Source organism: Acipenser ruthenus, chromosome 6 (assembly GCF_902713425.1).
Source record: "Acipenser ruthenus chromosome 6, fAciRut3.2 maternal haplotype, whole genome shotgun sequence".
Taxonomy (NCBI): domain Eukaryota; kingdom Metazoa; phylum Chordata; class Actinopteri; order Acipenseriformes; family Acipenseridae; genus Acipenser; species Acipenser ruthenus.
The window spans coordinates 69992400-70012982 of record NC_081194.1 but is presented as its reverse complement, the minus strand read 5'-3'; the positions used below and the strand labels follow the sequence as shown (position 1 = coordinate 70012982).

The 20583-nt window shown below is 36.1% G+C and overlaps 1 protein-coding gene across 17 annotated transcripts in view; it reads left to right on the top strand.

Annotated features, from left to right (window-relative positions):
- LOC117411175 (otoferlin) overlaps window positions 1-20583 on the top strand; it is a 138163-nt gene that overhangs the window by 80266 nt on the left and 37314 nt on the right. For 16 of the 17 annotated variants that reach the window (XM_059025755.1, XM_059025753.1, XM_059025752.1 and 13 more), the window contains exons 6-19: window positions 6675-6748; window positions 7947-8073; window positions 8875-8929; window positions 10388-10519; window positions 11040-11102; window positions 11196-11280; window positions 11660-11819; window positions 12041-12227; window positions 17583-17769; window positions 17943-18166; window positions 18769-18877; window positions 19430-19616; window positions 20007-20127; window positions 20337-20437. In XM_059025755.1, coding sequence (XP_058881738.1) covers window positions 6675-6748; window positions 7947-8073; window positions 8875-8929; window positions 10388-10519; window positions 11040-11102; window positions 11196-11280; window positions 11660-11819; window positions 12041-12227; window positions 17583-17769; window positions 17943-18166; window positions 18769-18877; window positions 19430-19616; window positions 20007-20127; window positions 20337-20437 — 1812 coding nt within the window. Of the gene's footprint in view, window positions 1-5176; window positions 5341-6674; window positions 6749-7946; window positions 8074-8874; window positions 8930-10387; window positions 10520-11039; window positions 11103-11195; window positions 11281-11659; window positions 11820-12040; window positions 12228-17582; window positions 17770-17942; window positions 18167-18768; window positions 18878-19429; window positions 19617-20006; window positions 20128-20336; window positions 20438-20583 lie in introns of those variants that run through there. The other variant, XM_059025758.1, reaches the window with a different exon arrangement.

The window sequence follows — 20583 nt, the reverse complement described above, 5'->3', positions numbered from 1 at the left end:
TTCATATGGTTTTCTAATAATGAGATGCTGGAGCACGATTCACAAGAAAGTAGGATTGAATAGGCAAGTTGCATAGAAAAACGACACTGTAGGGATTAGATCAAACTATGTCAGCAGCTGGAAGACCTTCAAAGAATAAATACCATTTGGAGTATTCAGTTTGTCAGAGATTTTTAAAATAGAGGTTAAATGCAAAAATACAATTCTAATTGTAGGCATAGTGTCATGCTGAAGACAGAGAACCTACTGGGACTGTACATACACTATAGAAAAAGGGTATCTTAAATGTGTGTGTTTTTGTTTATGACTTTAGATGAAAAAGAAACATTGTCGTAGAATCATAAAACCAAGAGCGCTGCAGAATAATAAAATAATAATAAACTGTACAGGCAAAAAATGGTCACAATGGTCACAAACAGTGTCCAACTGCATTTATAATTCATAGTTTCCACTGCAGGCACCTCAAACCACAAATAAATTTGGAACAATGGGATTACCGTCTCCAGTGTAAAAGTTGAATGACTTGGCTTTGATCATAGGCTGACAATACTGGATCATTGGTTCCCAGGTGATGCCATACGATAGCCAATTACAATTAAACTTTAACTCCAGTCACGACAGCCCCTTGCAGAATGCAGTCTGGTCCCTATGAATTATTAAGGCTGCCTTTTTTAATTTTAATGTGACCTTCTCTTCTCAACTACTCTTAAAGAATCTCGGTTAGTCGTATTAGTCACAATGCATTAATAAGAGTTGAATATAAAGGGAAAAAAGTTCGCCAATGCCTGAGGAAGAAAAACAAGCCCATCGCACAGAGCCGTACCAATCCTTAATGGTGCCCTGTGCGAGATATAAATCCAGCGCCCCACCCCCCCACCCCCCCACCCCCCGGAACTTGCAGTCAGTGAATAAAAAAAGGGGGGGGGGGGGTTCAAAATCTTTGTAAATGTTCAATGGAATGCACCAATAGGAACAAAACCTAGAGCCCACAAATGTACTTTCTAATTTGCAATGTATGGTAACTTATTTTTTTTACTTTAGGCTATGTTAAAGTAAGTACTTTATGTTTGTAAAGTATTCATTCTTGATTTATAAGTTTCATTTAAAGCATGGTTAATATAGATGTTTCTAAATTATTTTTCTTTTTCACATCAGTTTAGCTTATACTGTAGTTCGTTAATCTACATGATTAGTATGAGAAAGACATTATTAGCACACTTACTTACTTAATGTGCTCTCCACAAATATTTGTTACTGTTCTCACCTGCAGGTTTGGAGAAAGTCTTCCACTGGCTTGATAGTTTGCGTTCCTTTTCTTTGCGTTGCTTTCTGTACTCGGCTCCTGATGGTTTCTGCTTTGGTCCCATTTTATTGTAATAACTATCGGGGGGATAAAATTATATTCTACCTTCAGTACTTTTTCATCAGCCAATCGGCGCCCTCTGCGCTTTCATTTCTTTCGTTATGTTATTTTTGTTTTGAATTGTTATTGCACAACAATGTTGTACTTATTATACGTCAGCCAATCAGCGCTCCCCTCAGGTCAGCCGCTGCCATCACACAACCTCCAACCATGTTTAACACTGGCCATGATTAACTTTTCTTTAAATTCTTCTCTTCTCTTCCAAACATATTGTTGCTTTCTCTGTGAAAAAAATTATATTTTGGATTCGTCTGTCCATAAAATTTGGTTGAAGAAATCATCAGGCTTCTTGAAGTATTCAGTGGAAAATTCCAATCGCTTTCTTTTGTGTATTGTTTTTAACAAAGGTTTGCATCTTGGTTTTCGCCCATGGGCATTCATCTTGTTAAGGTATCATTGAATTGTTCACTCGTGAATTTCTTGACCATCTTCTCTCAATTCTTGTGTCAAATATTTTGTAGTAATCTGAGGATTTTGCCGGGCTGCTCAAATGATTCTTCTTCCAGATTTTGCGGAGGTATTCCTTGGTCTTTCACACCTGGAGCTAGTTGCAGTAGTTCCTGTTCTCCTGTGTTTGTCAATAAAAGCCCAATCAGTGCTTTTCTGGTAGTTTCTTCTTTTTCATTTAGTTGTATTGCTGCCATTTTTAGATCATTGCTGTACTTTAGTTTTAACCATTTTTGTTGCTTTTTTGAATCACAAATTTCCAATTTATTTTTCAGCACTTGATGATTATGTATTTATTTATTCTATAAATATCTTCAGGTGTTGGTTTTCAATCATGATAATTGTCAATAATTAGCAACAAATGGGTTATTTTTCATTTTATGCATGTTATGTAATATTTTGTTGTTTTATTACAAAGCTGAATCTCTACGTTAATGTATATCTTTCAATAGAACAATTAAAAATGATAGAAATCACTTTGTGCTTTTTCTCATTTTTTTAACTGCCCAAATACTTTTGTCTGCTACTGGAAGGAAATAATTTACCACTTAGAATGTTCAAGCTTGCTGTGCAGAAACCCTACATAAATGCATAACCACCACTGGGCTTCACCTGAGTCAAATATGTATTTTCAACTGTGTATGAAAATATACAGGTAGCTTTGTTTAAAAGAAAATGTTAAATACTGTCTCTTATTTTCCATTCAGCAAGCTTTCTGAGATTAAGAACAAACTTAATGATGGATACCAGGCAATTGCAAGGTACAACAGACTTTCTGTGTGCAGTGTTTTGGTTAGATAGATAGATAGATAGATAGATAGATAGATAGATAGATAGATAGATAGATAGACAGATAGTACCTTCCTTTGTTTTGCACTTTTCATCCGCACTTGTGTACTGTATGTGCATCTGTGATGATACAGATAATACAGATTTGGTTGCCATAGGTAAAGCCTATATTAAATAGTAACACTCATTACAAAGCACAAGCTTTTTATATTGTATAGGTCTATACTTATGTTGGGCTATTGAAAATTGTTCCAACTCATGTCTAATGTTCTTTTCTGCAGTGAGGCTGAGGAACCCAGGTATGTTAGAACTTCAATGATCAAAAGTCTTTTGGATTGCACAGTAAATAGGTGGGAGTATTGAAGCACCTGTAATCATTCTCTTAATACTTACAAATAGTTGTAAACAATCTTAATGAAGATGTGACATCACAAGTTACTTTGCATCCTATGATTTAAAGTGTAAATGTAGTCTCGTTGATTAAAGGTGCTTTCTTTATCCTGGTTTGATACTGTCCTAGTTAGTAGTTTAAGAATAGTTGTTTGAGCTTGATGTTTAAATGCATTTCTATTTCAGTTTTAGTCAGAGGAATCAGCAAGTACTGTTTTACAGTCTCAATCAGTAATCTGTTTTTTTAAATTATTGAGTGATTCTTCCCAGATAGCTACATTGTGTGTTTGTGTCTATTGTGAGTTGTATACCGCGCTGCATAACCTGACCCTGTCTCTTTCAGTGAGGGTTATCAGTATCCTATTGATCTGTGTGGACTTCGTGTGAGCATTTTTGCTGTGTAAACATGTCTTCTCTTCCGTTAATAATTGAGTGTACTGTATCTCAACCAAATGATTTTATGATTTCAGAGCTAAAGATAAGGAGAAAAGACATAGCATTATATCCTTCAGGTACTGTGCAGACTCAATATGAGAAAAGTCCAAATAATAGTTCTTGAAAGTGTATTGTATTGCTGTGAAAGAATGCTAACTGAGTGTGAATATAGTCATTCTAGGGTATAACTAGTATAATTGCCACTTCTATGGGTAAGTAATCCGGTGTGTAAAGTACAAGTACAAGTACCAAGTCCACAGAATCGGAATCTAACTCGCTTTCTGTCAGACTGTTGTTTGACTTAGTATACTTACCAAAGATTTTCAAATGTCACCAGTGGTTTCATAAGGACACAGCAGAGATTATTGCTTTATTCCCCAATGTAACAGTCATATAGTTGATTGTCTGGCTTTTATTTGCATACACCACTAGAACTGGGTCTCACATTTGTATTCAAACCTTGAAGACTTCACATTGTTTCTACTGGTAAACAACCAACATTTAGAGGAAGCTCTACATTGTAGAACTGTTTTTGTGAATTTAAAAATTAAAAATTAAAAGATATGTTTGATGTTAATGGTTTGCCACTTGCATGTGTCCCTCCTGCTCAGCAAAGGAAAGGACAAAGCTGGAAAGGAAGCTAAGGACAGCAAAGGAGGCAAAGACAGTAAAGAGAAGTAGGTATCATTTGTAATGAAGACTGAGTGTGTGGGATCTCGTCGGGAAACACAGGAGCCTTTTACCTCACTCCCTGGTAGTAAAACTTACATGACTGACATGTCGTCTTTCAGTCTTTACAATCCATGAAATAAATGAAACCATGACAAAAGCATTATATTATTGCTTTGCTTTTATTAACGTTTTGCTCGAAACAGCTGAAGGTCTTAAATATCTCTCATTGTCACTTTTACAACCAGTAATTATGCTTATTTTAGACGTTACCATTTAGAAATGACGGTAAATAGTACATTCCCAATTTAATATTATTTATATAAATTTGGTATTATAACATTTTTTATTTGTAATGAAACTGAATGTGTATTCGGATTCGGACTCGTCCATGTTATAATTCCTGATGTTTTAAAAAGATTTTCTTCATGTTGCCTAGAATTTGCGCAGAATTACTTTTATGTGTCAACCACTTTAGCTGGATGCCCCTCTAATATTTAACATTTGTAGTAACCCAGACTGACTGCAAAGTGATCAAGCCTTTTGTATTTTTTTTAAATAAAACATGTTATAAGGAGTAAATTATTATATTATTATATTCTCCAAGCATTGTACTGTATGAGAAAGGACATTATGAAAGGATGTAAAAAAACTGTCACTTGAAGTTGTTCATATTTAATGTGTGCCTTGTAATGTGGTAACATAAAAGGAACCATCCATAGAAACTGGATTATTTGAAGTTTTATCCAGTTGGTTTGTTAATGCTCTTTTATTGGCTTTTATATATAAACAGGCACGTATACATTTTATATTGAAAGGAAATGTTTAGTTTAAAACCAGATTATGTTTGCTTTTAAATTGATGAAGCTGGTTCTGTCCACTGTGACATTTCAAGAAGGACAGTATCACTGGGATCTAGCCATGGTTACGAGTGTCTCAGGTTCGTATTGCTTCATGCAGTATTAATTGGTGTATCAGATCACATCTCCACCCAATTCCAGTCTCAGACCAAACCAGCTCTTTTTTGCAACTTTACTTTTGTGGACTTTCTGTTTCTATGATATTACCACAAAAAATGGGAATGTAGGTGGCCTGCTCGGTAAATTCGTGCATTTTTACCTGATCTTCTCTTGGGCCTGTTTGGAAGGAAATACGGGATCCAGAAAACGTGACAATTTTCTCGTATGGTATGTAACAAATACAGCACCTAGTGCTTTGCTGTATGCCAGGGTATGGTTTTTTCATATCCACACTAATTAGTCTGTTTATATCAATGGATCTATGGAAATTTACCAGCTAGAATGAAAATAGATTGAAGTTTGAATGTACTAAACTACAATAGAAGTTTAACATAATAATATAGATACAAAGTGGTGTGCTTATTCTGTTTTAATCTAAAGCAGATGGGTTGTTTTACTACATGTAGTTCTTTTGGATTTCTTATACTTGAATAAGAGTGAAGCTACCTTATTATCAAAGATTCATTTTTTGCTATTTTTATAACTGTGATGTGCTTTCTAACATGTGTAGGGATATTGCCATTACAACTCCTGGGCATGTTTGTCTGTATTAATGGGAGGAGAATGTGATGTAATTCAAATTTGACAAGATTAAACCATTTTAGATCATGACTAGACAGGGAAAAGTTTGTTGTTTTTAATATATAGTGTAATACATGTTTTTAACAGTAATTGTTACTTTTAATGTTTGTATTTCGAAGAAAAAAAACAATATATAAACTGTTTGTTATTACTTAAAATATGAGGAATTATTACAATGTTTGTGGTTATATTGACAGCTTTGCTCATTTTAAATGTATCTTTAGTTTAATAGACACAGGGTCTGTATATAGCAAATGACACAACAGTTTTGAATACTATTCTACAGTATATATAATCTGGACACGTTATTTTAGGTTTAATTTAATAATACCAGTGGCCTAAATTATTAAACAAATATATTGTGTCTGTGTGTATTGATTTTCAATTATATTACTTAGAGTGGAAATAACTGGTCAGTCAGAGGAAGAGTTTTTAAGAAGGAGAGTAGGTGTTCATTTTATAACATCTTTGCTCTGTTTGTTTCTGTTTTTAAGTGATATGGGTTCAAAAAAGGAACATCATGTACTCATTTTACAATCATAATATGGGTTCAAAAAACAAGTAAAATAAATATCGGAGCTCATACTGCAGCTGTGCTCTTTTCTGAAAGGCCATTTCAAGGATGTTTCACCACACACGATGACTAAGAAGCTACATAATAATTTGTATTCTGGCAGTGGCAGGAATGTTTTTCAGTAAAATACATTAACAAATGTAATGCCCCTCACTTTCAAAATATATGATCAAATATTGATCCAGGTTTGGAATCAATAGAAAATGCTTCAGACCCAAAGCATGGTTCATCAGCACGGAATTAAGCTGCTTTGTTCACAGTGTGGAATGGCTGGAATAATATCCAGTTTTACTGATACTAATTTAAATGTTTTTTTTATTTTATTTTATTATTATTTCTTAAACAGAGTAGGTAAGGGAGTGTTTTCAGCCATGAAGCTGGGGAAGACACGTTTACCAAAAGAAGACCACAAAAACAGAGGTAATTGTAGCAAAGTGTTTATTGCTGTGTAGATTAAATTGGCATTATACTACTACAGTGAGTATTACAGATCTAACAATGGCTATGTTTATAACAATGCTTGGCACCCAGAATGGAACGTTTTTTTTTTTCTACAGTTGATGTCATCATACTTTCATCACGCTGTAGTTTTCTAGATTTTGGAAATGCGTGTTCTAAGCCTGGAACACCAGGCGGTGGTAGGTCAGTTCTAGTTTGTTACGATTACCATTGTTCTATGGGTCAAAATGCAGTACATTCAAGAGATGAATTAAATAATCATCATCTTACTGACACAGAAGTACACTTACATATCTCCTGTAATCCTGTTGTAAGTCTTGTGTTAAGAAATCTTTATCTCACAACTTCAGAACAACTAATGCACAGCCAATGAAACATGGTATATGTATTTTTTTTTTAAAAAGCCAACCAGTCAAAGGGCACAGATCTACAGCACTGCTTCCCCGTGATGGTCAAAAGTACATTCTTAGGAATTTCACAACAGGCTTCTCTGTTTTGTACTGTACATTTTTGTAAATACAGTTTAAAGTCGAGGTATACTGTCCTCCAGAGTGTCGCTGATGAAACCACCGCAGGCCTGAAGATCATAGCATTGAATCCCACTGTTGGAATACATTAATACACAATAAAATGTTAATACACAATAGAAATTATAGTAGTTACAAGCTTTCTAGATTTGGAGTTAAGAATTGTATATCGTTTACTAGACACATTTTGTTTTACCGTGAATCAAGTTGACATTACATTAAATCATATTAAATCATTTTTTTTGTGCTACGGGGGAATATTAATGGAAACATTTAAAAAGGAATTACATTTAACAATAAAATAAGCAGAGATAACAAGTATAAACCTCCAGTTACATCTGCTGTAAACCTGGATGGCCACAAAGTAAAATGTGAATATATAATATAATTCTAAAGTCTTACAAAGTTGTTGTTACCCTTTTTTTATCCAATACATGTTTAATTAATGGTACGGTTCTTAGGATGCGTGACATCCGAAATATTAGCATAACCCCTGCTTAATTAACATAAAATGGCACCCACTGGTGCGGCAGAAGTTTGATGTACACACCTAAAAAAGAACAGTCAAAAGGATTGTTTTCAGGAATAATAGACTTTATTGTGAACTAAGGCTTTTTTTTGCTGATTTGCAGATGAGGCCGCAATTCTGGAAACGGAGGACCTGGACAGGAAGGCCATGCGTTTGGGGGGAGGGCTGGACCCGGATACCATCTCACTGGCCTCCGTCACCGCAGTCACCACCAACGTCTCCAATAAGAGGTAAACACTCAGACAACTAGCAATGCGTTTACAAAAATGAAAACCAAGCTGTCACAATGATGGATAAGTATAATAACTTTGATTAATGATGCAAACAACAGTAAATGATAAGAATGTTAATGAAGCAATACAGCAGCGTGTATTGCTTATTTGTAATCCGCGGGTTGGCCCCAAAATAATAACAGTCCCATTTCAGTTCACCCACATATAACACAAACACAAACACAAACACCAGTCCACAGTGCGTGCTCTAGTGCTCGCAGTGAATACAGTTCTTTAGTGCCAACAAAGTGCCGTGATGTTGATCTGGGTTTATTGCTGGCCTTTGGCGACAGCTCCGGATCGTGTTAGCTGTCTCAATAACAACAAACACTATTATCAATAACGACAGACAAACAAACAAAGCACTCACGGTTCTCAACGCAGGTTCTCCTTTTTGTCAGGCAATTTAAACCTTCACAAAGGAACAGGGTGCGCTCGTTAACCCTTGGTTAACGAGTGCACCCGCTCCTCCAATCTGCGGATGCCACACCGTTAACCTTCCGGGTCACTGATTTAGTGTGCCGTAGCTCAGTCCCCTTTCCAGCTAGGCGACTTCTGCCTAACCCTGGGAATGAATTGTTGGGCCATCCAGTCCAGGGTACTCTGTTCCCTTTACTCAGCACCCTCACAGGCCGGGAAGGAGATCTAACACCAAGAATCATTCAATCTCTGTCACACACATATTAACTGTAAACGGTTCCTGTTTAAGTATGGGACTGACACGTTGAAATGCATTCAAATGTTTTCTTACACTTTCAGATCCAAACCTGATATTAAAATGGAGCCCAGTGCAGGGAGACCAATGGATTACCAAGTAAGTAATATTAAAATAATATACAGCTGGTTTGACAGAGGCTGAGTAACACTACTCCTGAACTGCGTGACCTGTGGTGCTTTGAGTAAGTGAAACCAGACAATACAATGTTCAATACATCTTTGCCTAAATTAAATAGTGAAATAGCTTTAAAAAGTTGACCTATTTTTGAAAATCATTGGCAGTAGTCTGTTTTAAATTGTATCTACATCATAAGGATTCCTCCCCCATACTTCAGAATGGTATTATTCATTATAGTTTACTTCAAGGATTGCACGCTTTTGACGTTCCTCTGAGGAATCTGATTAAGCCACAGCATCAGTCTCTTTCTATTATTCTCAAATTTAGCATTCAGAGAAATCTGCTAACTTATTTTCCTGTTTGAATACACAAAGTCGTAGGATTCAAATTAGAGATTGCAAAAATTCCTGTGGAGGGAAAAAAACTCCTCAGGCACAATCAGGAACAATCTAATTTCATGTTTGTTTAGTTATTTTTTTTATTTTGTTTGTAATATACAAAAAACAAACAAAAAAATGTGTTAGTATCAATGATAAAGTATGTCCTAACTAGTAAACACTCAATAGCGCTAAATTTAGAAATGTTAAAATAAACTTAATCAATTAAATAATAAACGTTTAAATTAGAAGACATGGAGAAAAACTTCTAGTCGAAACGTTTATCATTGAATTTATTACGTTTCTTTTACTATTTCTAAATGCTAGATTACAAACAGATTCAATTTTCCTGCATATTTAAACTGTGGAAGCCATTGAGCTAGCTAGTTTTAAGATTAGTCTTTCAGATTGGTGATTGGATTAAGGTATGTAGATGATACATTGCAGTTTTTTAATAGACAGTTTTTAGAGTAGTTAATCCGTGCTGCTATAATTGTGGGTAGGTCCCTTCATTAGATGGAAATGAGAACAACGCCGTCTTGGTTTTCTTTTCCCTGCAACCACTTACACAGCACAGACGTTTTTTGTTTTTGTTTTGTCTTTTTTATTGAATGCAACATTAATCATAATAATACATCAAAATACAACATGCGAAGGAAACATGTACAGTGTGAAAGATGTCTCTTACACAAAACAAAACTAGGTACAAGTTCCTTCCTCATGGAAAATTAGACGGACCATGTTTGTCACACAGACTAGTGTGTTTCCACATGGAGGTAATATAGCTTATGCAACGCTTCACTGGGCATGCGCAGGTACGTTTCAGAGCACGTGTGAGGGTACATGCGGAAGTCATGTTTTTTGGCTCAGAAGAGATGCTTGACAAAAGTGATTTGGGACATTAGCAGTGTGGCATTATGCAGGTGTTTGGGCGCATACTGAAATGACCAAATACATTCGGAACAGCAAGGTGTTATAGTTTATGTTTTATTTTTCATGTAGTGCTGATTTACCCTTTAAGTGTGTCTATTAAGTATGTTTTGACATCATTTCATTCTAGGTTAGTGTTACCATTATTGAGGCACGTCAGCTGGTGGGTTTGAATATGGATCCAGTAGTTTGTGTCGAGATTGGTGATGACAAGAAATACACATCAATGAAGGAATCTACAAGCTGCCCTTACTACAATGAGGTATGATATCAATTACAGTCACTTGTGTTTTTTACTAAATGAAGGAAAATATTATAGCACTACCTGTACAGTATCTAGTTGTCAGCGTTTCTGCAGGTTGGAAGCAGAGCTGGCGTATCACTAAGTTTTATATGAGTTAAGGAGGGGCAGATTCTATAAATGTGCCTGGAATCTATAGCAAATTAACTCTAATGTTCAAGTTGGCCCTCTTCAAAGATAACATCATCATGATTGGATAAGGCAATTGTGACTGTTAGACATGACTTTTACTCCACTGTTCCAAATCTAGAAATATATAATTATTCTTAGATGTAAGGATCTGATGTAGGATCACATAGGTGTCAACAGATCAATTTAAAAACAATGTCAAACTAGCCCATGCTTTTAAATAGCTAATTATAATTAGTAATGGACAGCACATGTTATTAATTTAAAATGTCAATTGCTATCGCACCCTTCTAAAAAAGAAACTTCCATAGGGCTACAGTATTAAATAGCAATGAATCTTTTTTATTTGCAGTACTTTGTTTTTGAGTTCCATGTGCCTCCTGATGTCATGTTCGACAAAATTCTAAAGCTCTCAGTAAGTATATAATGTCACATCACGTTTCAACCATTGAAGCAATTCTTTATGTTACTGTAAAAGAAAAACAATCTGACACTTTCTTTCTTTTAGGTAATACATTCCAAAAACCTCCTGCGCAGCGGCACCTTGGTTGGCACATTCAAGCTTGACATAGGCACTGTCTACTCACAACCTGGTATGTGGGGCTCTCATTCTATTGATTCGCTGGTTCTGTTAACCAGGCCCTTCTGAACCTGATGTTAGTCAGTGTGGAAGTTAACAAACTGTACAGCATACAGTTTCAAGTAACTAGTCTAATGGGGGTGAGGGGTAAACAGATTGTTTGGATAACTCGCAGTAAAACGTTAAGACCAAAAACTACTGGAAGCACCTAGTGGAGCAAGACATGAACATTGACATTAACCCATATTAACATCAAAAACATGTTTTTTTTGGGACTAGACAACGGTCTCGTTCATTGACAATCCAGTAGACTTCAACTCTGTACTGTAGTATCCACAATGCACCAGTCTTCACTGTGATGTATCGTTTTCTGTATCATTTACTTTTTGCAGAACACCAGTTCTACCATAAGTGGGCAATCCTCTCTGACCCTGATGACATCACTGCTGGGGTGAAAGGTTACATAAAGTGTGACCTTGCTGTGGTTGGAAAAGGAGACAACATTAAAACCCCCCACAAAGCCAACGAGACCGATGAGGATGATATAGAAGGGTATGAACAAAATAAATTACTAATGGAATCACAAAAAAGGAATCCTGTAAACCGTATTTACACTCCATATTTTCTGATGGATAATGCCTGATGAATGTAAATGCGTAGCAGTTTGTAATAACTGTTACATCTCTTTAACTAGAAAGTTCAGTCTTTGTCACTTGTTACAGCAGTGTTTAAACTGGTGTTAATCACAGCTTTCTGTCTGCATTTCTCCCAAGGAACCTCCTACTGCCAGAAGGGGTCCCCTCAGAGAGGCAATGGGCCCGCTATTACATCAAGATCTACCGAGCTGAGGGGCTTCCAAAGATGAACACCAGTATTATGGCTAATATGAAGAAAGCTTTTATAGGAGAAAACAAAGACCTGGTGGACCCATACGTGCAAGTTCTATTTGCAGGACAAAAGGTATTTCTCACCACACTTGTAACCACTTTGTTATAATTTAAATACAGTACCTAAAAAAAAATACCAGTGTATATATCTATTTATAACAGGGCTTGGAAAAGCAACAGCCTCAGAGTGGTTACACAGCATCACATGACCGTGTGTATCTATAGCATATACCATGGCTTGCATACTAATGAGCCGCTTCACACTGAATAAATCACTACGCACCACTACATTCTAAATTCCATGACAAACTGCCATTTTATTTGTTATTAGTTACAAAACCACAGCTGAAAATCAGTGACATTCCACCTATTTCCTTTAATAATTTGGGGGTGAAACTCCAGATAACTGGTATAGCACCAACATTCCGAGTGAAAACTCCAGTCCATCTGAATTTTTTTTTTAAAATAAAATAAGTGCACCAGCAACTCTCAAGAGTACACACATAACAGTAGATGAGGAACAGCTAAATGAAATAGAAGAAAACAAAGATTGAAAAAAACACATTGGACATTCATTTTAAGGAAATAAATCCAAACAATCTCAACAACATTAAGGGAATTTTATGCCAGTGCAAGAAGTTCCACTGAGGACTGTATTAAGTCTCCAGTTTTATAACACTGAGCTGGATTAAATAGATATTTTAACAGTAGAAGTTTTAATATCTCTGCTGACAGCGAGTTTAAAACCAGCAGTAATGTATTCCTGTCAGTCAGGAAAACTCTTAGAAAAGCAGGTAATGACAAGGCCAGACACCCCCGAATTACCGTCCTGGATTTGAAGCGTCTGCGGGAAACTGAGGCACTGTCCCCTGACATCTTTTGAGATCCAAAAAGATGAAAACGGACTTAAGTATGTGTGCCTTGCATATAACGAGGACACAAACTCCTCAAGATCCGGCTTCAGCCTAAATCGCAGCTGCTCCCCTGCCTTACTCATTGTCACCAGCTTGTGTTCAGTCCTCTAGTTTCGATATGCCACTTTTGATGCAGAAATTGACAATAAACGGACATGTGCAATTTATTTGTAATAAGTGAACAATAAATTAAATTTGGGACTATATTACACTGCGGGTGTATACACAATAAAAGTTTCTGGTTTTGTCTTAATTTAAAATGTGTTTTAATTATTTTTCTTCCCCCAAATGACACGTGTTATAAGCGGTATAAACCACTTTGGGCCGTGCAGTTCCAATGATATATATATACCTCTTCTGGTTTCTACATTTTTTTTAAATTCTCAAATTAATAAATCAAAACGCGGGTAATAAAAAGAGACCCTAATTTAAAACCCGATGGGTACCTGGGTTTTGATTTATTAATTTGAGAATTAAAATAAAATGTAGAAAATATGACAATACAGTTGTAAGCGCGGGTCTCTGGCTTGCGTAATAAAGACAATGTTAAAACAAGCTTTTGCATTATAGGTGGGGTGCAATGACATAAAAAAGTCATTGCTGAGTGCAGCTAAACTTTATATGCATGTCCTAAAAGTTTCATTCACATTCGTTACTTATAAAGTGGGAAAAAAAGCAAATTTATGATTAGACCGTTTTCAAAAACCTTCGAGACCTCTACCCAGAAGAGCACATGTGCGTGACATCACCAGGACATTCACTGTTGTAAACAAATGCAGTAGATGGAGGACATAAGTGAAAGCACTGTTACCGGTTCGGATGTTTTAGCATCTTAAATCAAACAGATCAGAAATGTTGGTCTTGTGCTTCATTTATATTGGCTTCACAATGTAAAAAAAAAAAAGCTTGCTTACATTTGCACTTACTTCTCTCTCTTCCATGGTTTGTTGTCATCTGTTGATGGTAGAGTAGTTTCTTGGCAGTATTTTCATGCCTGCTTTTAGTGAAAAGTTGTGCCAAGCATCCTTATTCAGACGGTGAATTTATTTTGAAGAATATCGCTTGATTGTTGCATCTATGCATCCCTGCTGTAGCACGTTACTGGAATTTAGTTATTAATCAAACAAGAGGTTAAATTATATGTTTTGACTACGCCAACCTCAATAAAGGTGAGGGACATCTAATTATCTCCTGCACAGGTATTTAACTGGGCAGAACATCAGGGACTGATAGGAAGTATACAAAACAACAAGGAGGCAGATTGCAAAAAAATGGAGTGTTTATTGTTCAGGTTCACAGTAAAAACAAGACATAGACCCTGAAGTATTCTGAAATTTTTAGTTATTGTTACATTTTTTTAAAATAAGATGTTCAATAGTGATGGGATTTACTTGAGGTAACACCAGACTTTACATAATAGTACAGTCAATTACACAGCGTCACACACACACAACCCAATAACCTTCATTGTCTGTGTAGGCTATGCCTTGCAGCAAAGGTTCTTAGTCACTCGGTCGGCTGACACCCTTTAAACATAAACAAATGAACAAAAAAAAATACAGACTCTATCATCTTTGATATTTATAATGCACATTTTTATTGCCTGCATGCAGTACCTTACACTTTTCACTATTAAATGTAATTTGCCATGTGTCTGCCCAGTTCTGAATGCTGTCTAGATCATTTTGAATGACCTTTGCTGCTGCAACAGTGTTTGCCATTCCTCCTATTTTTGTGTCTTCTGCAAATCTAACAAGTTTGCTTACTATACCAGAATCTAAATCAATAATATAGATTAGGAAGAGCAGAGGACTTAATACTGATCCCTGTGGTACACCACTGGTTACCTTGCTCCATTTTGAGGTTTCTCCTCTAATCAGTACTTTCTGTTTTCTACATGTTAACCACTCCCTAATCCATGTGCATGCATTTCCTTCAATCCCTACTGCATTCAGTTTTGAGAATTCATCTTTTATGCGGGACTTTGTCAAAAGCTTTCTGGAAATCTAAATAAACCATGTCATATGCTTTGCAATTATCCATTGTCGATGTTGCATCCTCAAAAAAATCAAGCAGGTTAGTTAGACACAATCTCCCTTTCCTAAAACCATGCTGACTGTCTCCCAGGATACTGTTACCATATAGGTAATTTTCCATTTTGGATCTTATTATAGTTTCCATAAGTTTACATATAATAGAAGTCAAGCTTATTGGTCTATAGTTACCAGGTTCGGTTTTCTCTCCCTTTTTGTGGATCGGTATTACGTTTGCAATTCTCCAGTCTGTCGGTACAACCCCTGTGTCAAGAGACTGTTGCATGATCTTGTTTAGCGGTTTGTAAATAACTTCTTTCATTTCTTTGAGTACTATTGGGAGGATCTCATCCGGCCCAGGGGATTTGTTTATTTTAAGAGCTCCTAGTCCCTTTAACACTTCTGCGTCTGATATGCTGAAGTTATTTAAAACTGCATAGGAACAGGTCGACATGTGGGGCATGTTGTCCATATCCTCCTTTGTAAAAACTTGTGAAAAGTAATCATTTAATATTATTTTTCTTCGTCTATGATTTTGCCATTTGTATCTCTTAGAAATTTGACCTCCTCTTTGAATGTACTTTTGCTGTTGTAATATTGGAAAAACATTATGGAATTGGTTTTAGCCCCCTTAGCAATGTTCATTTCTATCTCTCTATTGGCCTTTCTAACTTCCTTTTTGACTTGTGTTTGCAGTTCCAAGTACTCTTCCTGTGTACTGTGTTTTTGGTCCTTTTTAAACGCTCTGTAAAGTGCCTTTTTTCTCCTCACGAACTTCATCCATTGCCAGCATCGTACCGGCTCTTTAGGAAACTCGTGGAGAGATACCAATGGCCCTGCTGTGTTGGAGCAACCATATATTACTCACCTATTTACCATGGTATCTCTCCCCTGGGTGCGTTGTGTTTTGGCGAGCGGTTTTGGTGAGCGGTAATGCAGGAAAGCAGCGGTCGGGATTGCAAGCTTATCCTGGTGTGATGTCACGCATAAATTAGCCACAGCTTCCAGTGAGCTGGACTTTTCATAGAGGTGTCAACTTCAGAGTTGTTTTTTATACACTTAGCGTTAAATCCTATACATTAAAACTACACAGATACTTTCATTGACCTACCAACAGTACTATACAAGTGAATTCTGAAAAAAATGAAAAATCATTGCACCCCACCTTTAAGCCTTTTCTTAACTGACAGAATATCAATGTTTTACAGAAAACAATAACACACAGCGAGCGGCAAGTACACCTCAATAAAAATAACTGTGACGACTATTCTCAGAAACTAAATCGGAAACAAAACATAGCAACAGGGCTCTACAGTGCAACTCATTTGGTTGCATATGCGACTAAGAATTTGCTTGTGCAAACCTACATTTTAATTTAGGCGCACATGTGCCACTAGAAATTACTAAAGGTTGAATATAAAAAATTAACATAATTTTTTTTTAGCTGAATTTATTTAAAAATCATTTTCACTGCCCCCAATATTTATAGTTGAATGTTTTTAAAAAAATGAATAATAATAAAAATAAAACCTCAGATATCAACTCTCATAGCTCAATCGTAATGTAATAATAATCTTTATATAGCACCTTTCATAGTGGACCACCATCACAAAGCATTGTACAAGATGTGAGACTAGGGTGTGTGAACTATGCATCAGCTGCAGAGTCACTTACAACAACATCTCACCCAAAAGACAGAGCACAAGGAGGTTAAGTGACTTGCTCAGGGTCACACAATGAGTTAGTGACTGAGCTGGGATTTGAACCGGGGACCTCCTGGTTACAAGCCCGTTTTTTAACCACTGTTAATCACACATTAAAAACTACAAATCCCATACCCCGCCAATTTCACTGATTTATCAGTGCGATGGCTACTTGTTTCCAGACAGAAAACTTGTCAAACCGAGACGAGGAAAATAACAAATTATTTTCATGTGATTGGAGAGGTTTTAAAAGAAAACTGCGATGAACAAAATTCAGATATGTTGGCGTCTTTACAAGAAATGAGCAACGAAGGTATGTCAGAAGATGAAAGCGAACAGGGAACTTCGAAAAGGGCCAATATATGTTGCAAAGAATCCTGCAGCATGATGTGCACTTAAAATTAATAACTGTATTCAACTGAGATGTGTATTATTATTATTATTATTATTATTATTATTATTAGTATTATTAGTATTATTAGTATTATTATTATTATTAGTATTTCAATGTGTCCATACTGAAAAATGTTACACAAGTCTACAGATCTGAAGGGACTAAATGTATGTCTTCACATTTTTGTTTTCAAGAGTTTATTGAGCACAAACATGCACTGACCACCAGGTTCAAGTTATTGAAATGATATGAGGTCATGTATTGGATTTTGTTCAGAACTGTGAGAAAAGGCTATGAAAAGAGGATATCCAGTATTTAAATAAATATGTGTCCTTATTTTCTCAAGAGTAGCTTATTTACAATATATTTTTTTTTTTTCCACAGGGAAAGACATCGGTCCAGAAGAGCAGTTATGAGCCAATATGGAACGAACAAATCATATTCACAGAAATGTTTCCACCTCTCTGTAAGAGAATGAAAATTCAGATACGAGATTCGGACAAAGTAAACGATGTAGCCATAGGAACACATTTTATTGACCTGAGAAAGATTTCCAATGATGGAGACAAAGGTACATTGGTTTATTATTATGCTATACAGTAACTGAATTCCATCTGTTATATATATATATATATATATATATATATATATATATATATATACACACACACAGTATATATATATACTGTATATACTGTATAGAGGTGGTATCTGGCAATGTGGTCTTTTGTGTTTTGGTTGCAGGTTTTCTTCCAACACTGGGTCCAGCCTGGGTGAACATGTACGGTTCTACCCGCAACTACACCCTGATGGACGAGCACCAGGACCTGAACGAGGGCCTGGGGGAAGGTGTCTCCTTCAGGGCCCGTCTGCTCATCAGCATCGCTGTGGAGATCCTAGACACCGCCTCCACTGAGATCATGAGCACCACTGAGGTCCAGGTGGAGCAGGTCCAGAACATCTCTGAGGTGGGTTTGACACATGTGCACAGTTTAATCATTCGCATCTCAGTATACGGTGGAAACCTGAGGGAAACAACAGATAGTTAGCTTTATTATGGCTAATTTGGACCGTTATTTTGTGAAAACACTGCATGAGCAAGTGTCAGCCTGGTTGAAATAATACATTCTCAGAGCAAGCACAGTGCAGCTTGGTTCTTTGACCTATTGTACACAAGGTGTTTCTGTGGCCAGTGTCATGAATCATAAATAACAATATGTTATGTTATTATGTGGATGTGATTTGTTGATTCACGTTTTGAGTTAATTGAAGAAAATTGGCAGTGTTCTTACTAAACTATAGCTACCAGAAACTCAAAATATATGAAAACCTCAACCATAATGCAATTAATGATAAAATACGTTATAATGTTCACTTTTAAATATAAAAAACGACTTTCAATAAATAAAAGGTGTAATAAGGTGAATTTACTTCAAAATCATTTTCACTGCCCCACTATTTATAGTTGAATGTTTTAGGGCCTATTTTTTTAAACCTTGCCCTTGCACATTTTACAGTACTTGCTTATTCCCAGTACAATAATTTTTAACATTTCTGTTGATGTTTTTAGTATGTCACTGGAAAAATTGAAGAGTTCTTCCTCTTTGGAGCCTTCCTGGAAGCGACCATGGTTGACAGAAAGATTGGAGATAAACCCATCAGTTTCGAAGTTACAATAGGTAAAGATTTAAGAAACAGCTATGTGCTTCTGTAACATTTTTAGATTTCTACAGCAATCCAGTACAGTGTGTTTTATATTTTCCAATGTACAGTATGGTACAAACATTGTATTTTATCTGCCCTAATGGAGTCCCCACTAACCCTTGTCAAGGCTTGCTGAAGAAAGTTGTTTTGGTCAGATCATTAGCACACTTCTGCTTCAACTACTTTTATTTCATCACATTATATGATCATCACTTCCATGTAAGCTGTTCCATTGAGGTTCATTTCTTTGGGTATTAATGTGATGTCTTAACTAATCTGTACAATATAAAAAATCCATGGCAATTATATAAGGTTGTGTAAGGTTCCCTTTTCACACCCCAGCAGTGGGACCACTGCCACAAAATAAATCAGCATGTCTGATTTGAAGTCTTTGGAAAAACAGTTTCCATCTTCAAAACTGGATGAGTTTGGATGTTTAAAAAGAGCCAATAACATGAAAACTCTATGGCTGTGGTCTACAAAAAATACTACCCTCTAAAAGAATTGTCGTGTGTACCATTATGTAGGTAACTATGGAAATCAGATCGATGGTGTGAACAAGCCGACTATGCACAGGAGGAAGAAAGAGGGGGGAGACGGTGATGAGGAGGAGTCTGAGCTCCTTCAGAACTCCAGTGAGGATGAGGCTGAAGATGATGGGGACCTGGTGTCTGTCTCCACAACTCCTCCAATGAAACCTGTTATCACTGACAGGTCTGTCAAGTAGCACACACACACACACACACATGTAATCAAACATTATTTCTTCATTTTCTTCAGTAGAAAATGAGGCTACACATGAAACTATGAGTACCCTATACGAAAATAAGAGTTGATCTCAAACCGAGTGTATAGAGTCTCTTGTAGTTTTGAAGCATTGTAAGCTGTGTATTGTTGATGACCTTTTTTGTATTATTGTTTGTATTTCGTCAGTATTTGTATTTCAGTCTGGACACAGGTATTTTTGGGTGACCTAATAATGTAAATACTTTTCTGTGCTTTCAGTTTCTGGTTGATGCCAAGTCAGGCTAACTTTTTTTTTTTTTTAATAAAGGCAGAATCCATTTTTATATATATTGTAATGCTGGTGTCTCTTAATTTCAGGAATTATTTCCATTTACCTTATTTTGAAAATAAGCCTTGTATCTACATTAAGAGTTGGTGGCAGGACCAAAGGAGAAGACTCTACAATGCCAATATAATGGACAAAATCGCAGACAAGCTGGTTAGTAATCTCTTCAGAAAACTAGCATGTATGTATATTGAACAAAATACACAACATTGTGTTTTAAAACCCAAACATGTTAAAAGCAGTGTAAAGACATGATAAGAAAACAACAATGCAAATGTACCTGTCAACGTTTATAAGTATACCTGTTATAAAAATCAAAATATACTATATATGCTTCCTCATTAATATTCTTCTTGTTACAGGAGGAAGGGCTGAATGATGTCCAGGAGATTATAAAAACTGAGAAAGCCTTTCCAGAACGTAGACTACGGGGTGTTTTGGAGGAATTAGGAAACGGCTGCAGGTTAGTATTTGCAATTTTATTAATGATAAAGCTGTCTTGCTCATACTTTTCCTACTTCCTTCACACTTTTTACTAGGCTGTATTAAAGAAATGACCATTAGGACAATAGTACTACCAAGATTCAAGCAAAGCTTGTTGTAATTCAG